This window comes from Montipora foliosa, chromosome 7, assembly GCF_036669935.1.
Source record: "Montipora foliosa isolate CH-2021 chromosome 7, ASM3666993v2, whole genome shotgun sequence".
Classification (NCBI taxonomy): Eukaryota; Metazoa; Cnidaria; class Anthozoa; order Scleractinia; family Acroporidae; genus Montipora; species Montipora foliosa.
Genome location: NC_090875.1, coordinates 18,141,056 through 18,156,600, shown reverse-complemented (window position 1 = coordinate 18,156,600; position 15,545 = coordinate 18,141,056). Strand labels below are relative to the sequence as shown.

At 39.6% G+C, this 15,545-nt stretch overlaps 1 protein-coding gene across 2 annotated transcripts; it reads right to left on the bottom strand.

Moving 5' to 3' along the window:
• Positions 1–444: 444 nt before the first annotated feature.
• Positions 445–15,240, bottom strand: LOC138010986 (uncharacterized). 2 transcript variants are annotated; one of them, XM_068858009.1, is made up of 7 exons: positions 15,110–15,240; positions 6,616–6,739; positions 5,481–5,753; positions 4,500–4,642; positions 3,319–3,436; positions 2,332–2,613; positions 445–1,269 (listed from the first exon to the last, which is right to left on the bottom strand). In XM_068858009.1, exons 1-7 carry the CDS (start codon positions 15,237–15,239, stop codon positions 957–959), a joined length of 1,383 nt encoding a protein of 460 aa, XP_068714110.1. In that variant the 5' UTR covers position 15,240; the 3' UTR covers positions 445–956. The 2 variants fall into 2 exon arrangements, with proteins under 2 accessions (XP_068714110.1, XP_068714111.1); XM_068858010.1 differs by lacking the exon at positions 15,110–15,240 and adding an exon at positions 9,788–9,960.
• Positions 15,241–15,545: the final 305 nt, after the last annotated feature.

Sequence of the window (15,545 nt, the reverse complement as noted above, 5' to 3'; positions counted from 1 at the left end):
ACAAGTGCAGCTGGGAAGTTGAACGAGGGACTACCAGGATCAAATTCAACGAGTGGTCAGAGCCGGCTCTTGAACCCGGTATCCCCGGATCTCAAGGCAAGCGCTCTAACCACTGGGCCACACTGCCTCACGACCTCTGTTTCGCTCATCCAACATGGCCACCGTGACGTCATGTGAACAGACTCCATCGGGAACTCAGCGGACAGCACAGTTGCTTTCGTAAAGTTGAATATAGCATTGCAGGAGGTGTCTCTACTAGGTGTCTAGATATATCCAGCTTACACCTCATTCGTGTATGAGTAAAGCGATACTGCTCATCGCGCGAAACCCGATGGGCCCTTTTGTGCATGCGCTCAGGCGTTTTTTAACAGGTTTAACTTCAGAGCTATTTGGTATGACAGTCCTGTATACAGCAACGGTACTGGAAGTCATAAAGAGTATATAACTTGAGCAATCAAAATTTTTATTTTTAACTATTCTTGCCTTCTGTAATGTATGGCTAAGTTGTGTGCATGGATATATTTTGATTTATAGGTCAACTACTCTGTAGAGCATGTAGGATTATCATTGACCTCGTTCCCAGGAGTTTTCTCGTCGTGGGGACGAGGTTGGTGCTGAGACAATCTCTTTTAGAATTTCAAATTAAATATTTTTAACGGTTATTCCTCACGTACGGGGAGACGACTGCTTTATTGTACCTGTCGCTAAAAACACACGAGAGTTTTTTATCTATTTCAAGTGCTATAGTGTTTTTAAACATAGAGTGCCTTAAATAATATAAACTAATTTAATTAAATAACAAGCTTCAACAAATGTGTTTAATAAGCTGCTCGAAGACACCAGACCTTCGGCGATATTCGGCTTTCTATTATTCTCGTGTTTCTCCGATTTGATCCAAGCGACCTGCGCAGGCAATGGGGAAACGAGTGGGTAGTCTGGTACTGAGTCCATGAAAGTCAAGAAAATACTTCCATGATCAAAAAGAAAATGGCAAACGCTAAACATAACCAGGGCTTAGCGACAACAAACTGTCCTTTGTTCACTCTAGGGATCGCAGAACTTCTTGTATCCCTCTCGATAGGTTTCTCAACTGTGAAAGGAGGATCCCTCTCGATAGGTTTCTCAACTGTCAAAGGAGGATCCGTAAATTGAGCACAAAACGGGTTGAAGTTGTCGTAAATGAAATTGACTTCTTCCAGTAGTTCTGAATTGACTGTGCACATGCTAAGGGTAGCATTCTTTGCGCAACGCTTCGCTTCCGCGTATTTACTGAAAGAAAAACGAAAGAGCTGAAGTTATTTTACCATTAGCAGGTCAGTTTCAGGCTTATGGAGCGCATCCGCGAGCGCGTAACACTTGAAGAGCTCCAGTTTTGCATTTTTAAAGTTAATTGTGAATAAAAGTACATTCAAAGTCGTCTGTATTGTATCTTCGATTCCAACTCTACAATCTCTGTCCTCTAACAAGTCTCCGATATTTTTACCATCTTGACCTGTAATCAGATAAACGATAACTGCCTTAACTCGGTGTCAAGGCCATGGGAATAACTTTGCGAAACTTCAAAGTTCATTTAGCTGTTGATAATTGATCGTGAGTGTAGCTTAGTTGTTTCTAGTTTTCCTCGGAGATTTGGCATCGGTTCTGAGAAGCAAAGTGGGATATCCGCCGACTCAGTAAACAAACCTGCATTGTGATTGCCTCCTTGGAATGTGTACATCTGTTGTGATTAACCAATTGTGGCAGAAGCGAGCACGTGAATTACAAGCACATGCTCAAAAACCTCGATAGAGCAAGTTTCAATCGAGTGTCGTAAAACCAAAACTAAAGTAATTACTTTGGCCAATCAAAAAGGAGGAAGACAATCCGGTAAACCAATCAAAACTCAAAGTAATTACTCATAGTCGACACAAAGCGCGGGAAAATGTGCACGCATAAGCCATGATTGGTTGGTTTCACTTCTGATTGGTTGAAAAAATAGCGCGAGAACTTTGAACCAATTACGGAATGAAGTAATCATAAACTAAAGCAATTCGCTAATTACTTTCGACACTCAATTGAAAGTCGCTCTATAATATTAATATACCAGCTTAAGCACGCCACTGGTTTGAGCGACGGATAGAAACCAGAATTGTTCGCATGCCAGGATCCTGACAGTAGTCTCTCCCAGATTTTTAAACTAATCGTCTCCAAAAGTGAAAAGATACTTAGCAATATAAATGTGGTAATGCGAAGACAACTTTAAAAGGAAAACGCTTACTTCCGGTTGCCGTCCGTCGCTGAAAAACGTCGCATGCTTAAGCTCCCTATTGAATCAAAGCAATCCATACCCACCGGCAAAGAGACTTGTCCGCTTTGTTTTCTTTGTACGTAGCAATGTAGCTGGACTCGCATGTCTCCTTTGCTTGAACGTAGTTCTCCTCACAGTGACTGCCCCGAAGTTGTCGCGGATAGGCAATCTTAAAATTGATAACATCGCAGAACATTTGCTCGTAATAAGATCGGCTGCTGATAAACCATCTCTTGATATTTCTCATGTCGAAACTGGACACATTTTTGAAGCACTCAAAGGCGATGTTCTTTGTGCAAAGGTAATACTTGTTAAAAAAAGTTCGCCTGAAAATAGAACAAAGATCAATTTTTTTTCTTATGGTCACCACTCTGGGCTTTTGATGTAGATATATATATTTCAAGGAATATTTGTTTTACATTTGATTTTTGCTTTTGCCCTTAGTAGTTGCCATTCGTGTACCACTCAGTAAATAGGCCATTTTCGAGTTCTTACGGCTGGACTGGATCTAGCATGAAATAGAGGCTAATGCTGGCAAATCTTTTCAAATGCAAATTAATTTGCCCGCATTAGCCTCCATTTCATGCTAGATCCAGTCCAACCGTTAGAATACGAAACTGGCCTATTAGTTTTGAATATGATGGTAAGGATGACTAACGAAGTCCTGGCTTTTTAAAAGTAAACAAAAGCTATTGCATGATCAGGTTCCAGTCGTTTTAAGGTCGGAGAAGTGATTTCTCTACTCTATGCCACTCTCCTGTGTTGGTAGTCTTTCAACAAAAAAAGAAAATATAATTTTTTCGTAAAAATTAAAATTTGATTATTTTAACCTTAACCAAGAGCAAACATTTTGCTGCTGTGGAACATGACCAAGTTTCCTGGACCCGCAAAACAGTTTAAAAAACGGCACGCACGCGCCGATACCATTATCATTATGAAGGTCCGCGTCTCAATAAAAATTTGCATGTTTGTAATTAATCGGTAGAGCTTACATAAAAGTAAAACTTAACAAAGTATCTGTTTGTTCCAACCTGCAGGGTTTTCTGGGTTCCTTCTGGAGGGTTTGCACGAAACTCGAAATGCATTCTCTTGTTTTGAGCGAGTATTCTCTTGCTGTGCATGCGCCGGATGGTTTGATGGCGCTCCTACCTGCAGCGACAAGAGAAAGAAATTCATGGATTAGTTCATTCATTCATTGAGTCGAAGACCGTAAGAAACCCTTCAATGCACTTCTTAAAGGCCTGAAGTTCACAACCGGGATGCATGCGGCGTATTTCCTTTTATTATATAAACACCAATGAAATACCAAGTGATATCTTCACACGTGGACATGTCATTTTCACACGTGAAAAGATCACTGTTGCTAAGGTTACATACGGAAATCGCACCTTTCGATGTCTTTCTCGTGTTGAAAAATATTTCACTCGTTCGCTGCGCTCACTCGTGAAATATTTTTCAACACTCGAAGAGAAGTTTCGTATCTCCGCGGGCCATATAATATCCTTTATTTATTCTATAATTCAAGGGTTGGTATATATCGAGAGTTCATTAGCAGTTGGCTATATTGTCCATATCTCATCTCCGAGTTATAGCCTTAACTCGTGAAACGGCAGACTGATGCTTGTTTTAGTTAGTAGCTCGATATCTTTAGTTGACAGGCGGAGGCAGTGCTGCCCATTGGTTTGGGTGCTTGCCTTGAGATCTGGGGATCCCAGGTTCAAGACCGGTTCTGACTACTCCTTGAATAGGCCATTTCCGAGTTCATGTCTGCCTCCTTCAAAGCGAGTCTCAGTGTGAAGTTTTTGTGATGGTAATTAGTTCTACTTTACATATGAACGAAAATTAATTTTCATAAGAAAAACTTCGCACTTGGACTCGCTTTGAAGAGGAAGCAGACATGAACTCGGAAATGGCCTATTTTTTCTTGCTAGTCCCTGGTTCAACTTCTCGGGTGCACTTGTAAATAGTCAACTGGTTTGCCTCCAGCTAGTTGGGATTCTTAACAGTTCTTTTTGCTGTTCCCTTCTGTCGTTTCGTTGATTGTGTCTCACTGGCCCAGAAAAGCCCCCATGGGGAGTAGTCAGTTAAGTATGAATTGCGTTGTATTGTACAGGCAAGAAACGAACTAAAATAAAAAAGGTTTCTTCGATTCTCGTCCTCGTCGATGTCGTTGTTGCTTAAGGTCCCGATTAATTTTGCAACGCCAACTGACCTGGCTTTCTATTCGCGTCTTGACCTCCAAGGCAATGCGGATTGTGCGAGTCACGATACAACTCCATTGTTTTGTCCACTGTCCGAGATTTCTTGCATCTTTCGAGCGCTCGTGTGATGCATCTCTTAGCCTTCTTGAATTTCCTAGCATAAACAGAAAAATTAACGGGTATGTTAGTTTAAGAAAGGTTTTGTTAAACTAAGCTTAGCTCAGAAGATCCTAGACTCTAAAACCCTCGTCCACAAGAGCAATTTTTTGTGACATTTTTAAGTGGCAAATAAATTCGATCTTGTAGATGGCGAAACATATTGTCGACAATTTGCAATTAAGTAAGGTCAGCAATGCCTTTGGACAGAAGAGATATAAAGCAGAAAAAAGGCGAGGTTGCCTAGTCCTTCTCAAGCGGTGCCCACTTGAAGAGGTAGGAATTTGCCATGTGACGAGTCGTTTACAAGGGCAAGTTTTCGTATTAGACAACTTTTATTTGTCGCATAAAAGCTAACCAGCCAGCTTTTAAGCAATGGATTTGTCACATGAAAATTGAAAAAAATTTCCTCGTCTATACGAGCAACTAAAAATTGTCACATAAAATTCGCTCTTGTACAGGCTGGGCTGCCAACTAACAAGAAACATCAGGTGGAAATTGTAGGTGTAAGTATTAAATGATGCACCTTGTCTTATTAAAAGCTGGATAACGTACGAAATTTATTGGTATAAACAGGACAGCCCAAAACGAACAGAATTAAGACATTGATTATGCCAATGCATCATAATTTCTGAAAAGTTCCAAAAGGAATGGTGTGTACCATTTGATGTCCCAACCGGAATTTTCCTGGTTTTCCGTGTAAATTGTAGGTGCCTCCAGTCTGAGGGTCAGCGGTGGTTTTGAAAAGCCAACCTCGTCCCCAGGGCGCTTTTCCCTGGCCACCCAAAGCCAGGTCAGTGCAACTCTGCTGATACAAGAAGAACTTCCGCTCTTACCTGCACAAAGAGGGACTTCCTTTATCCTCCCTAAATGTCTTGTGAAATGATTGGGCACACTTTCTTGCCTTTTCAAGGGCTCGCACTGGACAGTCTCGTGACTTGAAATTCTTAAACGAATTCAACATCCCATCCATGCAAAAATAGCTCCGTTGCGCGATGATGTCATCAGACCGCGCTTTCAGTAACTCCAGATTTTCAGCGTCGGTCTCATTCTTGCATTTTTCGACGATGTTTTGGACGCAGGGACTCAACGTTTTAGAGAAAAGTTGCCTAAGAAGGCATAATAATATGGTATCAACCCCAGCGAAACACTCTTAATACAATCTTCTATGATTACTGTGTATTCTTCCTCTTAAGCCTGGTCCTCACTAGCGACGCAATCACATGCACTGTCTACAGACACAGGCATATTTTCATTTATTAGTGTCTTTCTAAAGGAGCTGACCAAGGGGATTGAACCTCTATCTCTCATACTTGGCCTAGAAATCAACCCTTTCTCGAATAGAAAATCAGTAATAGTAATCCAACTTCTGTAAAAGTTAATCAAAAGAAAGCTATCTCATCGTCCAGAGAAATATGAAACCTATTTACGCGGGAAAGGGTTAACTCAAGGAATTATAATTAGTGAAGAAAGAGAGTCTACTTCATGAGCTTTTGCTTTTGCACATGTATGCGCTGTGTAGAGGAAATCGCACGAAAACGATTGCATTTCGTATTTCGCGAGTTCTTGAAATTGCACGAGCAATTAGAGGTTATGGCCTAGGTCCATAATCACGCAAAAAAAGAAGGAGAAAGAATTATTATATGGGTTAAAACACCAAAAAATTATCTTTGAGGCGGGACCAAGCGAGTAATCCCGAGCAGGCAACATAGCTCCATCTTTCCCGCTCGGGTAGCCAATCACAGGGCGGGATTTGGTTCATCTTGCCCGCTCGCGGAGCTAGTCATATTATAAATTAAAATCAAACGAACAGGCACAGCGTCCCAAACTTCAGTTTCTGCTACACAACGTTGTATTAGTATTTGCAAGGCGTTTCTGGTCCCGAAACCATACCATTTTGTTTCTCTTTCTTATCTTGAAAACGTATTTAAATACAATTTATTTTCTTTTGGAAAAAGTGACCTCTCATACCTGCAATCCTTTTGTGGATTCTTTCTTAGGTCCTCATAAAAATTGTTGCTGCAACTCTTCGCAGCATCCGTAAATGTCTTCTGTGAGCAGGAAGACGCCGTTATCTCGCTCAAACAAGTCCCCACTGTAAAAAAAAACCGAAACAAGGATAAATTATATTCCTCAAAGGTTTCTTTGAGCAAATAGCTGCATAAGAAGTGGTTAGAATGGTTTTCTCGAACGACGCAAGGATATGCACTGGTAAGAGAGAGAGAAACACTTAGTTGTTCAGAAATTAGTGTCTGCTATACATATTTAAAATAAGAAAGGAAAGGAAAGGAAATGAAATTTACCGATGTGAGACTGGAGTTGACCTCACTGCTTTTCTTATGTAAATTATTACTAATTAGCATGACAACATCATTCACATCAGAAAAGGAGGGAAGTTTGTATCATAACAAACTCAACACCAGCCTCACTTTCATTTAAAGGCCAGGTAACTAAGCACACAACTGTAAAGACGTCTATAGATGGTTTTCACCTGACGTCACAGCGGCCATGTTGGTGTACAGAACAATAGAGAAAAAAGTCTTTTGGGAATTTGACTCTATTATAATGCAAAACATGAGCCATAACTTGCCATTGTTTTGTACACCAACATGGCCGACTCGTCACGTGATTGAAAACCATCTATTTGGGACACTGTAAACTGAAATCAACAATTTGACACAAATCAAATCAAATGTTAGTTTTTGAGGAAAGAGGAAAGTCGGAGTACCCGGAGAAAAACCTCACGGTGCAGAGTAGAGAACCAATAAACTCAACCCACATATGACGCCGAGTCTGAGAACTGAACCCAGGCCACATTGGTGTCACCGCTTTGCATCCCCTGATGCAATGCGCCCATGGAAAGGACTGGAAACTACTTCCTTGGCGACGGGGTAGGGTTCAAGCTTACGACCTCCGCAACGGATGCCCAACCCATTGAGCTACCAGAACTCTTAAGCCCGGTTGTTCAAAAACCGATTAACGCTAATCCCAGATTAAAAATTAACCAAGGAGTTTATTTCTCTACCCCGAAATGTTTTTCCACGCTGATATTCGGCAAAACTTTACATTAGAAGGAGTCAATCTTAAAAAACAAAAAGAAGCAAAAGAAAATTTCGCAAAAAAGAAAAGTTTACGCTAATCCTGGATTAAGTTAATGGGCTTTCGAACAACTGGGCCTTGGAGAGCTAGTGTAGGTCATTTATCTAGGTCCTGGACAATGTATTTCGCTGGTCTACGGACCCTACATTAGAGAGATTTAGCATCACGTTTACGTTAAACAGAAAACGTCGACTTGCCGTTTCACGTTTCACGATAATTCAAAGTTGTTTGGGATGGTAAATTGTGAAGCAACTATCCAGCAATTAAACTGGTATAAGCGCCGAGGACGTTTAAGAAAAGTTACAGAATTTATCTTTGGTCGTGTTATATTGGGATCATCCGTTTCAACCGCAACCGGTTTAGGTTGCCAGCGGTTGAGGTTTCCCAATAGAACACTGACTTTTCCAACCGTTTTCGGTTGAAACGCGGTAAGCCCTGGGAATAGTTATTACCAGACTTCTCAGCGTTGACAAGTTGAGGGAAAGCAACACGGAAGGAGCCCGCGGCCGACTTTAATGGCCCACGTAAACGACAGCGGTCGCTGCCAATGCTTTCTCAACCGTTTCAACCTTGTTTGTTGCCGGGTTGAAAAAGTTGATCAACCAAATCGAAAACGGTGTTTTTTCGAATAAAACACTAAAAGACAACTAACCGACCCAACTAACTAAAAATGGTTGATGCGAGTCTTTTACATATTAACTCCAGAACAGAACAGCAAAGACCAGGAAGACAGACGAAAACAGCATATATACTGAAATGTACAAAACTTGAAAAATGCACGTGCAGGGCAAGTAGAGCCAGTGTTTTTGTTCATTAAAAGCTAATTGTTTTCCAACGTTTTCTTCCTCGTTGAAGTCTTCGTAACTTTAAGGTCCCTGCTAACTTAGATGCTAACTAAGATTCTAAGCAAAACATTAACTGATACTAGCAGTACTGCTGATGTCTTCAACAGTTATTTTGTCTCTATCGGAACAAATCGGTTTCTAGTAAATCGTTTCAGTAATTTTTAGATGCATTCGAGTGCAGTAGCTTTTATTTCGGTCTGTTACATCGGCCAAAATTGATGAAGAATCCGGAAATGTAAGTCAAACCGGCAAGGCAAATGCTTCAAATAGTATTCCAACTAAATCATTCAAACCCTCTCTGGCTGGTCTCCAATTTAATGAGTATAGCAAGTGATGAATATTAATTGAGCCTTGTGTGCTGAAACCGTGGCGCTCTTGCAACTAAACCCTCTCTGGCTGGTCTCCAATTCAAGGAAAATTACAAGTGATGAATATTAATTGAGCCTTATGTGCTGAAACCTCGCTGGAACCGTGACAATCTTGCAACGCCCTTACAAAAACCGCTTTTTCCAGCCGGAAAAAGGTCTTACAACTAATTTTTGGTCGTTTGGCAATGGCCATAATAAATATTACATTAACAAATTAATTATAAATCGGGAGCCCATTAAAAAGACACTCAGCGAACCATGTATAGTCGTTTTATCACAGAAATGTTTAAAATTTTTGGGCCATCGGATCAAGCTAAGTGATTATGTGTGTAGTTGACGAACAAACCGCTTTTGTGCGTCTTGGAAAGATATTTTGTCTAAACTCTTATCTCCCCATTAAAAGTTTGTATTTTGCTTATCTAAGATGCACAATAAGAAATTTTAAGATGTAAAATTTTCTGAAATTTAGCTAGGTCTCAGGATACTAAGGTGTCTGTAGGCCACCTCTTTCTTTCAAAATATGGAACTCGGTTAACAATAAGTCTTTAAGGGCTGTCGGCCTTGTGCAATCTCATCTGTGTTAATTTCGAGATAAATTATTCTTAACTCTACTATGGTGAAGTTTATGAACTCGTGGACATAAATTACTTGGTGAAAAGGGAATATCAGTCGTCAATCACTAATCGATATTTGGCCGGCACTAAAACCACAGTTATTAATATTGCCACTGATTCGGCAGATAAATTACAATTACTGAACTTGCATGAGAACTTAATATTTCCAAAGGCTTACCTGAAAAAGGGATAGCACAAAAGTGGGAAAATTACTTACCAGCTGTGAAGAAAACAAGATATTGAAAGCCCTGCATTTTGAAGACGGATGCGTGGCTAGATGAACTGATCGAGTTCGCTCTTCTTCAGCTTTAGAGCGCGGTAATTTTGGGAAAAACCCTATCGTCATCAACTATTTCAATCAGGACATTCACGGCATTATACACTCTGCATTAAACCCTTTATCAAAGCACAAAACATCCGACGACACGCCCAAACTGTGTTAAAGAGAGTTATCAAACACACGTGATAAAGGGATGTGTTTTGGCACGCAGGTCAAGATTTTCAATAGCGTTATATTGCATCTCTTTCACAGCGCATCGCTCACTGGAGGGCATTGGGAAATATAAGTCTTTCCACCATCGTATCTATGTATTTGCTTTAAATTAAGAGTGAGGCATTCAGAATTTTTGCCTGAAACGAACGGTATTTCTGTTCTGCGAACTCTACCGAGGATCATGGCGGATTATTGAATTGATATGGTGAAAATATCAGAAAAATACACAGACAGCCGGCGTTAATTCGAGCGCTTGTAATACAAGTCGAGCTTGCAACATTGCTTTTTCAGTTAGGAAGCTCTGCCACTCAACAAGAGCTGGGATATTGAATAGACTCAGGTGAAATATTCACGCATATTCGCTTAATTATTTTTGTAAACAAGACAGTTAACTTTTTGACCCCAGTTAAATGAATGACGTTTGTATTTGTCGATAAATGGAGAAGTTTAATATAAAGCTCCCGCGACGGACAGGAACCGGGAGTGAACTGTTTCCTTTTAAACTTCCCTTGACACTGCGACATTTATATTTCTGAGTATCTTTGATTGGTACAAAAATCTGAGAGAAACGAGACTTTCACCGGCAAGCAAAATGTTCATTTCCGGTTTACATCCAGCGCAAGCTCGCGAAGTTTTAGCCACAGACACTGAAAGCAAAACTGAGCTGTTTTCTTTTTGACTTGTCTTGAAACTACTACATTTATATTGCGAAATATCATTTCCTGATTAGGGGCGATTGATTTTAAAATCTGAGATAGACCACTGGCAGACGGAATGCTCACTTCCGGTTTCCTTCCTTTGTTCAAAGCCCCCTATTCTTGGTTTTCATGTGACGTCATCAAAACTAAAAAATAAGGAATTATCAATCCTTTTCAGATTTTAGTTTAGTTAGTTATTAGAACAGCTGAAGACCTGTCTTTTCACAAATTTTCAGTTTGGTGGGGTTTTTCGTCTTGTGATAAAGCAAGGTTGAATTTCTAAGCTTTTGCGTGACACGATGTTAAAATTGCGGTCGCGAATGCTATCACGTAAGTTATAAAAGTGACTTATCCGCTGAGATTTTGCAATCTGAAAAGTCCTTGTATGAGAATAAGTACTCACATAGATGTTTATGAGTCCTCAGAAGACGACTACTCGTTTTTTTAGCAAAACTCGATGACATATGTTTTTGTCAGCTTCCGGCCGCCATATTTGTGCCCCTGAGAGGGACACAAACATGGCGTCTCCATACAAAGCCTTATAAATTTGAGTAAAACATTTCTTGGAATATCTCCCGCACGAAACATCGCACAGACCTGAACGTTTGTTAGACTGTTTGAATATTCATCTTTTTTTTTATCTCTTTCATTCTTGACTTTATTTGCTTAACGGTTTTGACGATGGTGTGACAGTGAAAACCGGCAATATTAGGGGGGCTTAAGTATATGCGTTTTTGAGATGCGGACGGCAACCGAAAGAGAAAATGTCCCCCAGATTTTTATACTTATCATCTCTAATGGGACAAAAGATACTTGGCAATGTAAATGTGGTTGTGTGAAGACAAGTTAGGAGGGAAAACAATAGCAATAACCCCTAATAATAACTCCGGAATACTCGGAAAAATCTGTAAGCTCCCATGAGGTGATTTGCAACGAGCTGATGAGTGAGCTGTTGTTTCGTCGAAAAATTTGGCGACTGCGAAGCGACGAGCAAACCGCCTAAGAATCGACCAAAGACCCTTTGATTTTTTATTCACATATTTTAAAACAGAACTTCAGGAGACTCGAAAGAGCTTAGGGAAATAATTAGCTTTGCTTCTTGTATTGTTTGTAAATACAGATTCAATCAAACGTTTTTTCTATACATGTATTTAGTTCAACAACATCTTTACGCAGCTGGTGTGATGCCAGACTCCTACGCTCTTAAGGATTCGTCACGCATGGCAAATCCCTAAAAGAACATCTGCGTGGGAGGCTTCTTTGTCGACTGTGCACTTCAAAAATTCTGCACATTGGGAAAAATAAGTCTTTGTCACCATCGTATCTATTTATTTGCATTAAATTAAAATTGATATGAATATTTCCAGTGAGGCATTCAGAGTTTTTGCCTGAAACGAACGATATTTCTGTTCTTCGAACCATACGCAGTCGGCTGAATGGAGGATACCGATTATTAAATTGATATGGTGAAAAAATATCAGAAAAATACACAGACAGTAGGCGTTTGCATTCGTATAACAAGTCGAGCTTGCAACCTCGCTTTTTCGGTTAGGAAGCTCTGCCACTCAACAAGACCTGGGATATTGAATAGACTCTGGTGACATAATTCATGCACATTCGCTTAATTATTGTAAACAAGACAGTTAATTTTTTTACCCTCAGTCAAATGAATGACGTTTGTATTGGGCCATAAATAGGGAAGTTAAATATAAACCTCCCGCCTCGGGCGGGAACCGGAAGTAAACGGTTTCCTTTTTCTGAGTGTCTTTTATTGGTATAAAAATCTGAGAGAGACTAGTCTGTCCCAGCAGGCGAGATGTTCACTCTCGGTTTACGTTTAATGGCAAAACGGGAGCGTTTTAGCCACGCACAAAGAAACCGGTAGTGAGCCATTTTCTTTTTGACTTGTCTTGACCCTGTTACATTTATATTGCGAAATATCGTTTCCTAATTAGGGACGATTGGTTTAAAAATCTGGGACAGACCACTGGCAAACGAAATACCCACTTCCGGTTTCCGTCCGCTCAACCAGAAGTCAGCTGTTTTCACTTTTAATTATTTAACTTGTTTTCACACAACCGCATTTACATTGCTAAGTATATTTTTTCTATTAGAGATGATTAGTATAAAAATCTGGGAGACTTTTTCCGAGTATGCCGGAGTTATTGTTAGAGAGCTTAAGCAAGCGCATTTTTGAGATGCCGACGGCAACCGGAACCCTTCTAACTTGCCTTCACACAACCACATTTTCATTGCTAAGTATATTTTCTCCATTAGAGATGATCAGTATTAAAAATCTAGGAGACACCACTGTCCTGGCCCACGAAATGTTCTCTTTCGGTTGTCGTCCGAGTCTCGAAAAACGTGCGTAGATATTTGAGATGCGGACGGCAACCGGAAGTAAAACATTTCAGGGGCCAGGACAGTGGTGTCTCCCAGATTTTTAATACTAATCATCTCTAATGGAGAAAATATACTTAGCAATGCAAATGTGGTTGTGTGAAGGCAAGTTGGAAGGGAAAACAGCCCACTTCCGGTGGCAGTCCGCATCTCAAAAACGAGCTTCCTTAAGCTCCTAACAATAACTCCGGCATATAACTCCGGCATACTCGGAAAAAGTCTGAATGCTCCCATGGGGTGATTTGCAACGAGCTAATGAGTGAACTGTTGTTTCGTCCAAAAACCAGAATCGACCAAAGACTTTTTGATTTTTTACTCACATATTTTAAAACTGAACTTCAGGAGACTCGAAAGAGCTTAGGTAAATAATTAGCTCTGCTTCTTGTTTTCTTTGTTAATACAAATCCAAACTTTTTTTCTGCATACAACTATTTAATTCAACAACATCGTAACGCCGCTAGCGTGCTGCCAGACTGCTTTACCGCTTCTGTACAGAAAATGACGTCAAATGACGTCAAAGTTTCGAAACCGGAAACTTGTGGTTTTCATACTGACGTCAATCATGTAATAAAATACAAAAATAACCACAATGATGTCTTTGCAGAAATATTTTCTGGGAGATCTTAAAAGTCATTCTACGCTGTTGTTATTATCAAGATCTTCCTTTATTTTCTTAATGTTTACTAATTAGTATAAATCATTGATTGTGAGTAAAGGTTGTCAGTGACTTGAAATGCCTTGCTTTTACTTAATTAAAGACGTTTTGTCAAATTCTTGAGACTTTTTTAAATGACTCTATATTTTAGCACGTGGTTTAAAATTGTGTCTTTCACGGGTATCAAAGCTTAAAAAATTAGAGTCCTGTTATATTGATTAAGGTGGGTTATTGCGAACTTATCCGTTTAGTTGTAATGAGTGGATGATCCTGTTTCTTAACTCAACATCGGAAATCATCTCTTTTGTTGACTTTGAAATCCAGATAGAAGGGAAATTTGCATGCAAACAGGAAATATTTTGGGGGCTGAGGTTATTTAACGATGCTATTTTCTTCGCTATTTGAGCCTGAAAACGTTGTTAAATGTTCTACTAAAGTTGTTTGGTATGGTAAAGTTCTACGACAAACTGAGTGAGTTCTCCGGTGTATCATGCAATAAGAAAACCACATTGTTAATGATAGAAAACAACGTCCCAAAGCACTCGAGTTTCATTGTCCTGTTAGATTTACATTTTTTTACAAACGAGTAAAATATGACGTTCTTAACTGACTCTCACCCAGGGTACGTTCTTAGTAGATGTTCTTAAAATTCTGTTTAGTCTCAGCCTGATCTTTCTTATACAAAAGCTTCTTAAAACAAAAGAGTATATTTTAACTTTAAATTATAGCGGGAGGATATAATTAACAAACCTATTAAAACACAAGTGTCATGTAGAGAAGTGGTAAATGGCCGCTGAATCACGCAAATTTGAATTATAATCGCGGAAGGTGTTTTTTGTCATATATTTTGCCATACAATTTTGTTGATCTCTTCGCATTCGCCCTTGACCCGTTTAGACACTACGGCATACTAGAGGAGGACGTACAAGGTTCAATTTCTGCGAGAAGATCTCAAAATTCGACGAGATGAATACTAAGTGTTATCAATGCAAAAGATATTGAACGCCAAATATGATTTAAATTATATTAACCACGATAGCTAAGTCGACTATTATGTTTGGATTACACGACTTTTAGAAGCAATGAGATTATAACAGAAATGAGTTTCATCATTTAGTTGCTTATTTTAAAACGAGTAAAAGCAACAATAGGAACTAAATAAAAAACACCTTCGGTGTACCTGTCGGTGTTTTTAAGGAGTCAAGAAGCCTGCCGGTGTACAAAAAAATAGAATGGTAAAAAGATTAATTTTCACGATGGACAAAACCGTGTGAAAAACGTCTTTGTACTCACCGAACAAGAAAACTAGTAATATCTTCGCGATCGTCATGCTAACAACTGTACTGTGTCGACGAAACCAGTTTGAATGGCTTCGAATTCTGTGCTGATCGAGCTTAAAAAAGTTAGTCAGGGAAATTCCCATGCTTCAGATTCTATTTTGATCTACTGAATTGCGCTGAAAGCTCCTGATTCGAAATTTCCTGTTATGAATTTCTTTCTTTTTCTTTCTTTTCTTTCTCTTTTTTTTTTTTTGATTACCTGGTAATTTTCAACGATTATTCTCGTACACGGGAAACGGACCCTGATAACAAAAAAGATCGTGCGGACTTGAAAAGATCACGTACTCTCAGGTAAAACCGAATGGACATTGATTATTTAAACGTTGTCATCTTCAAACAACTTACATGTTCCAAAACTCCAAAACTCAATTAATAGGAGCGTGTTACGT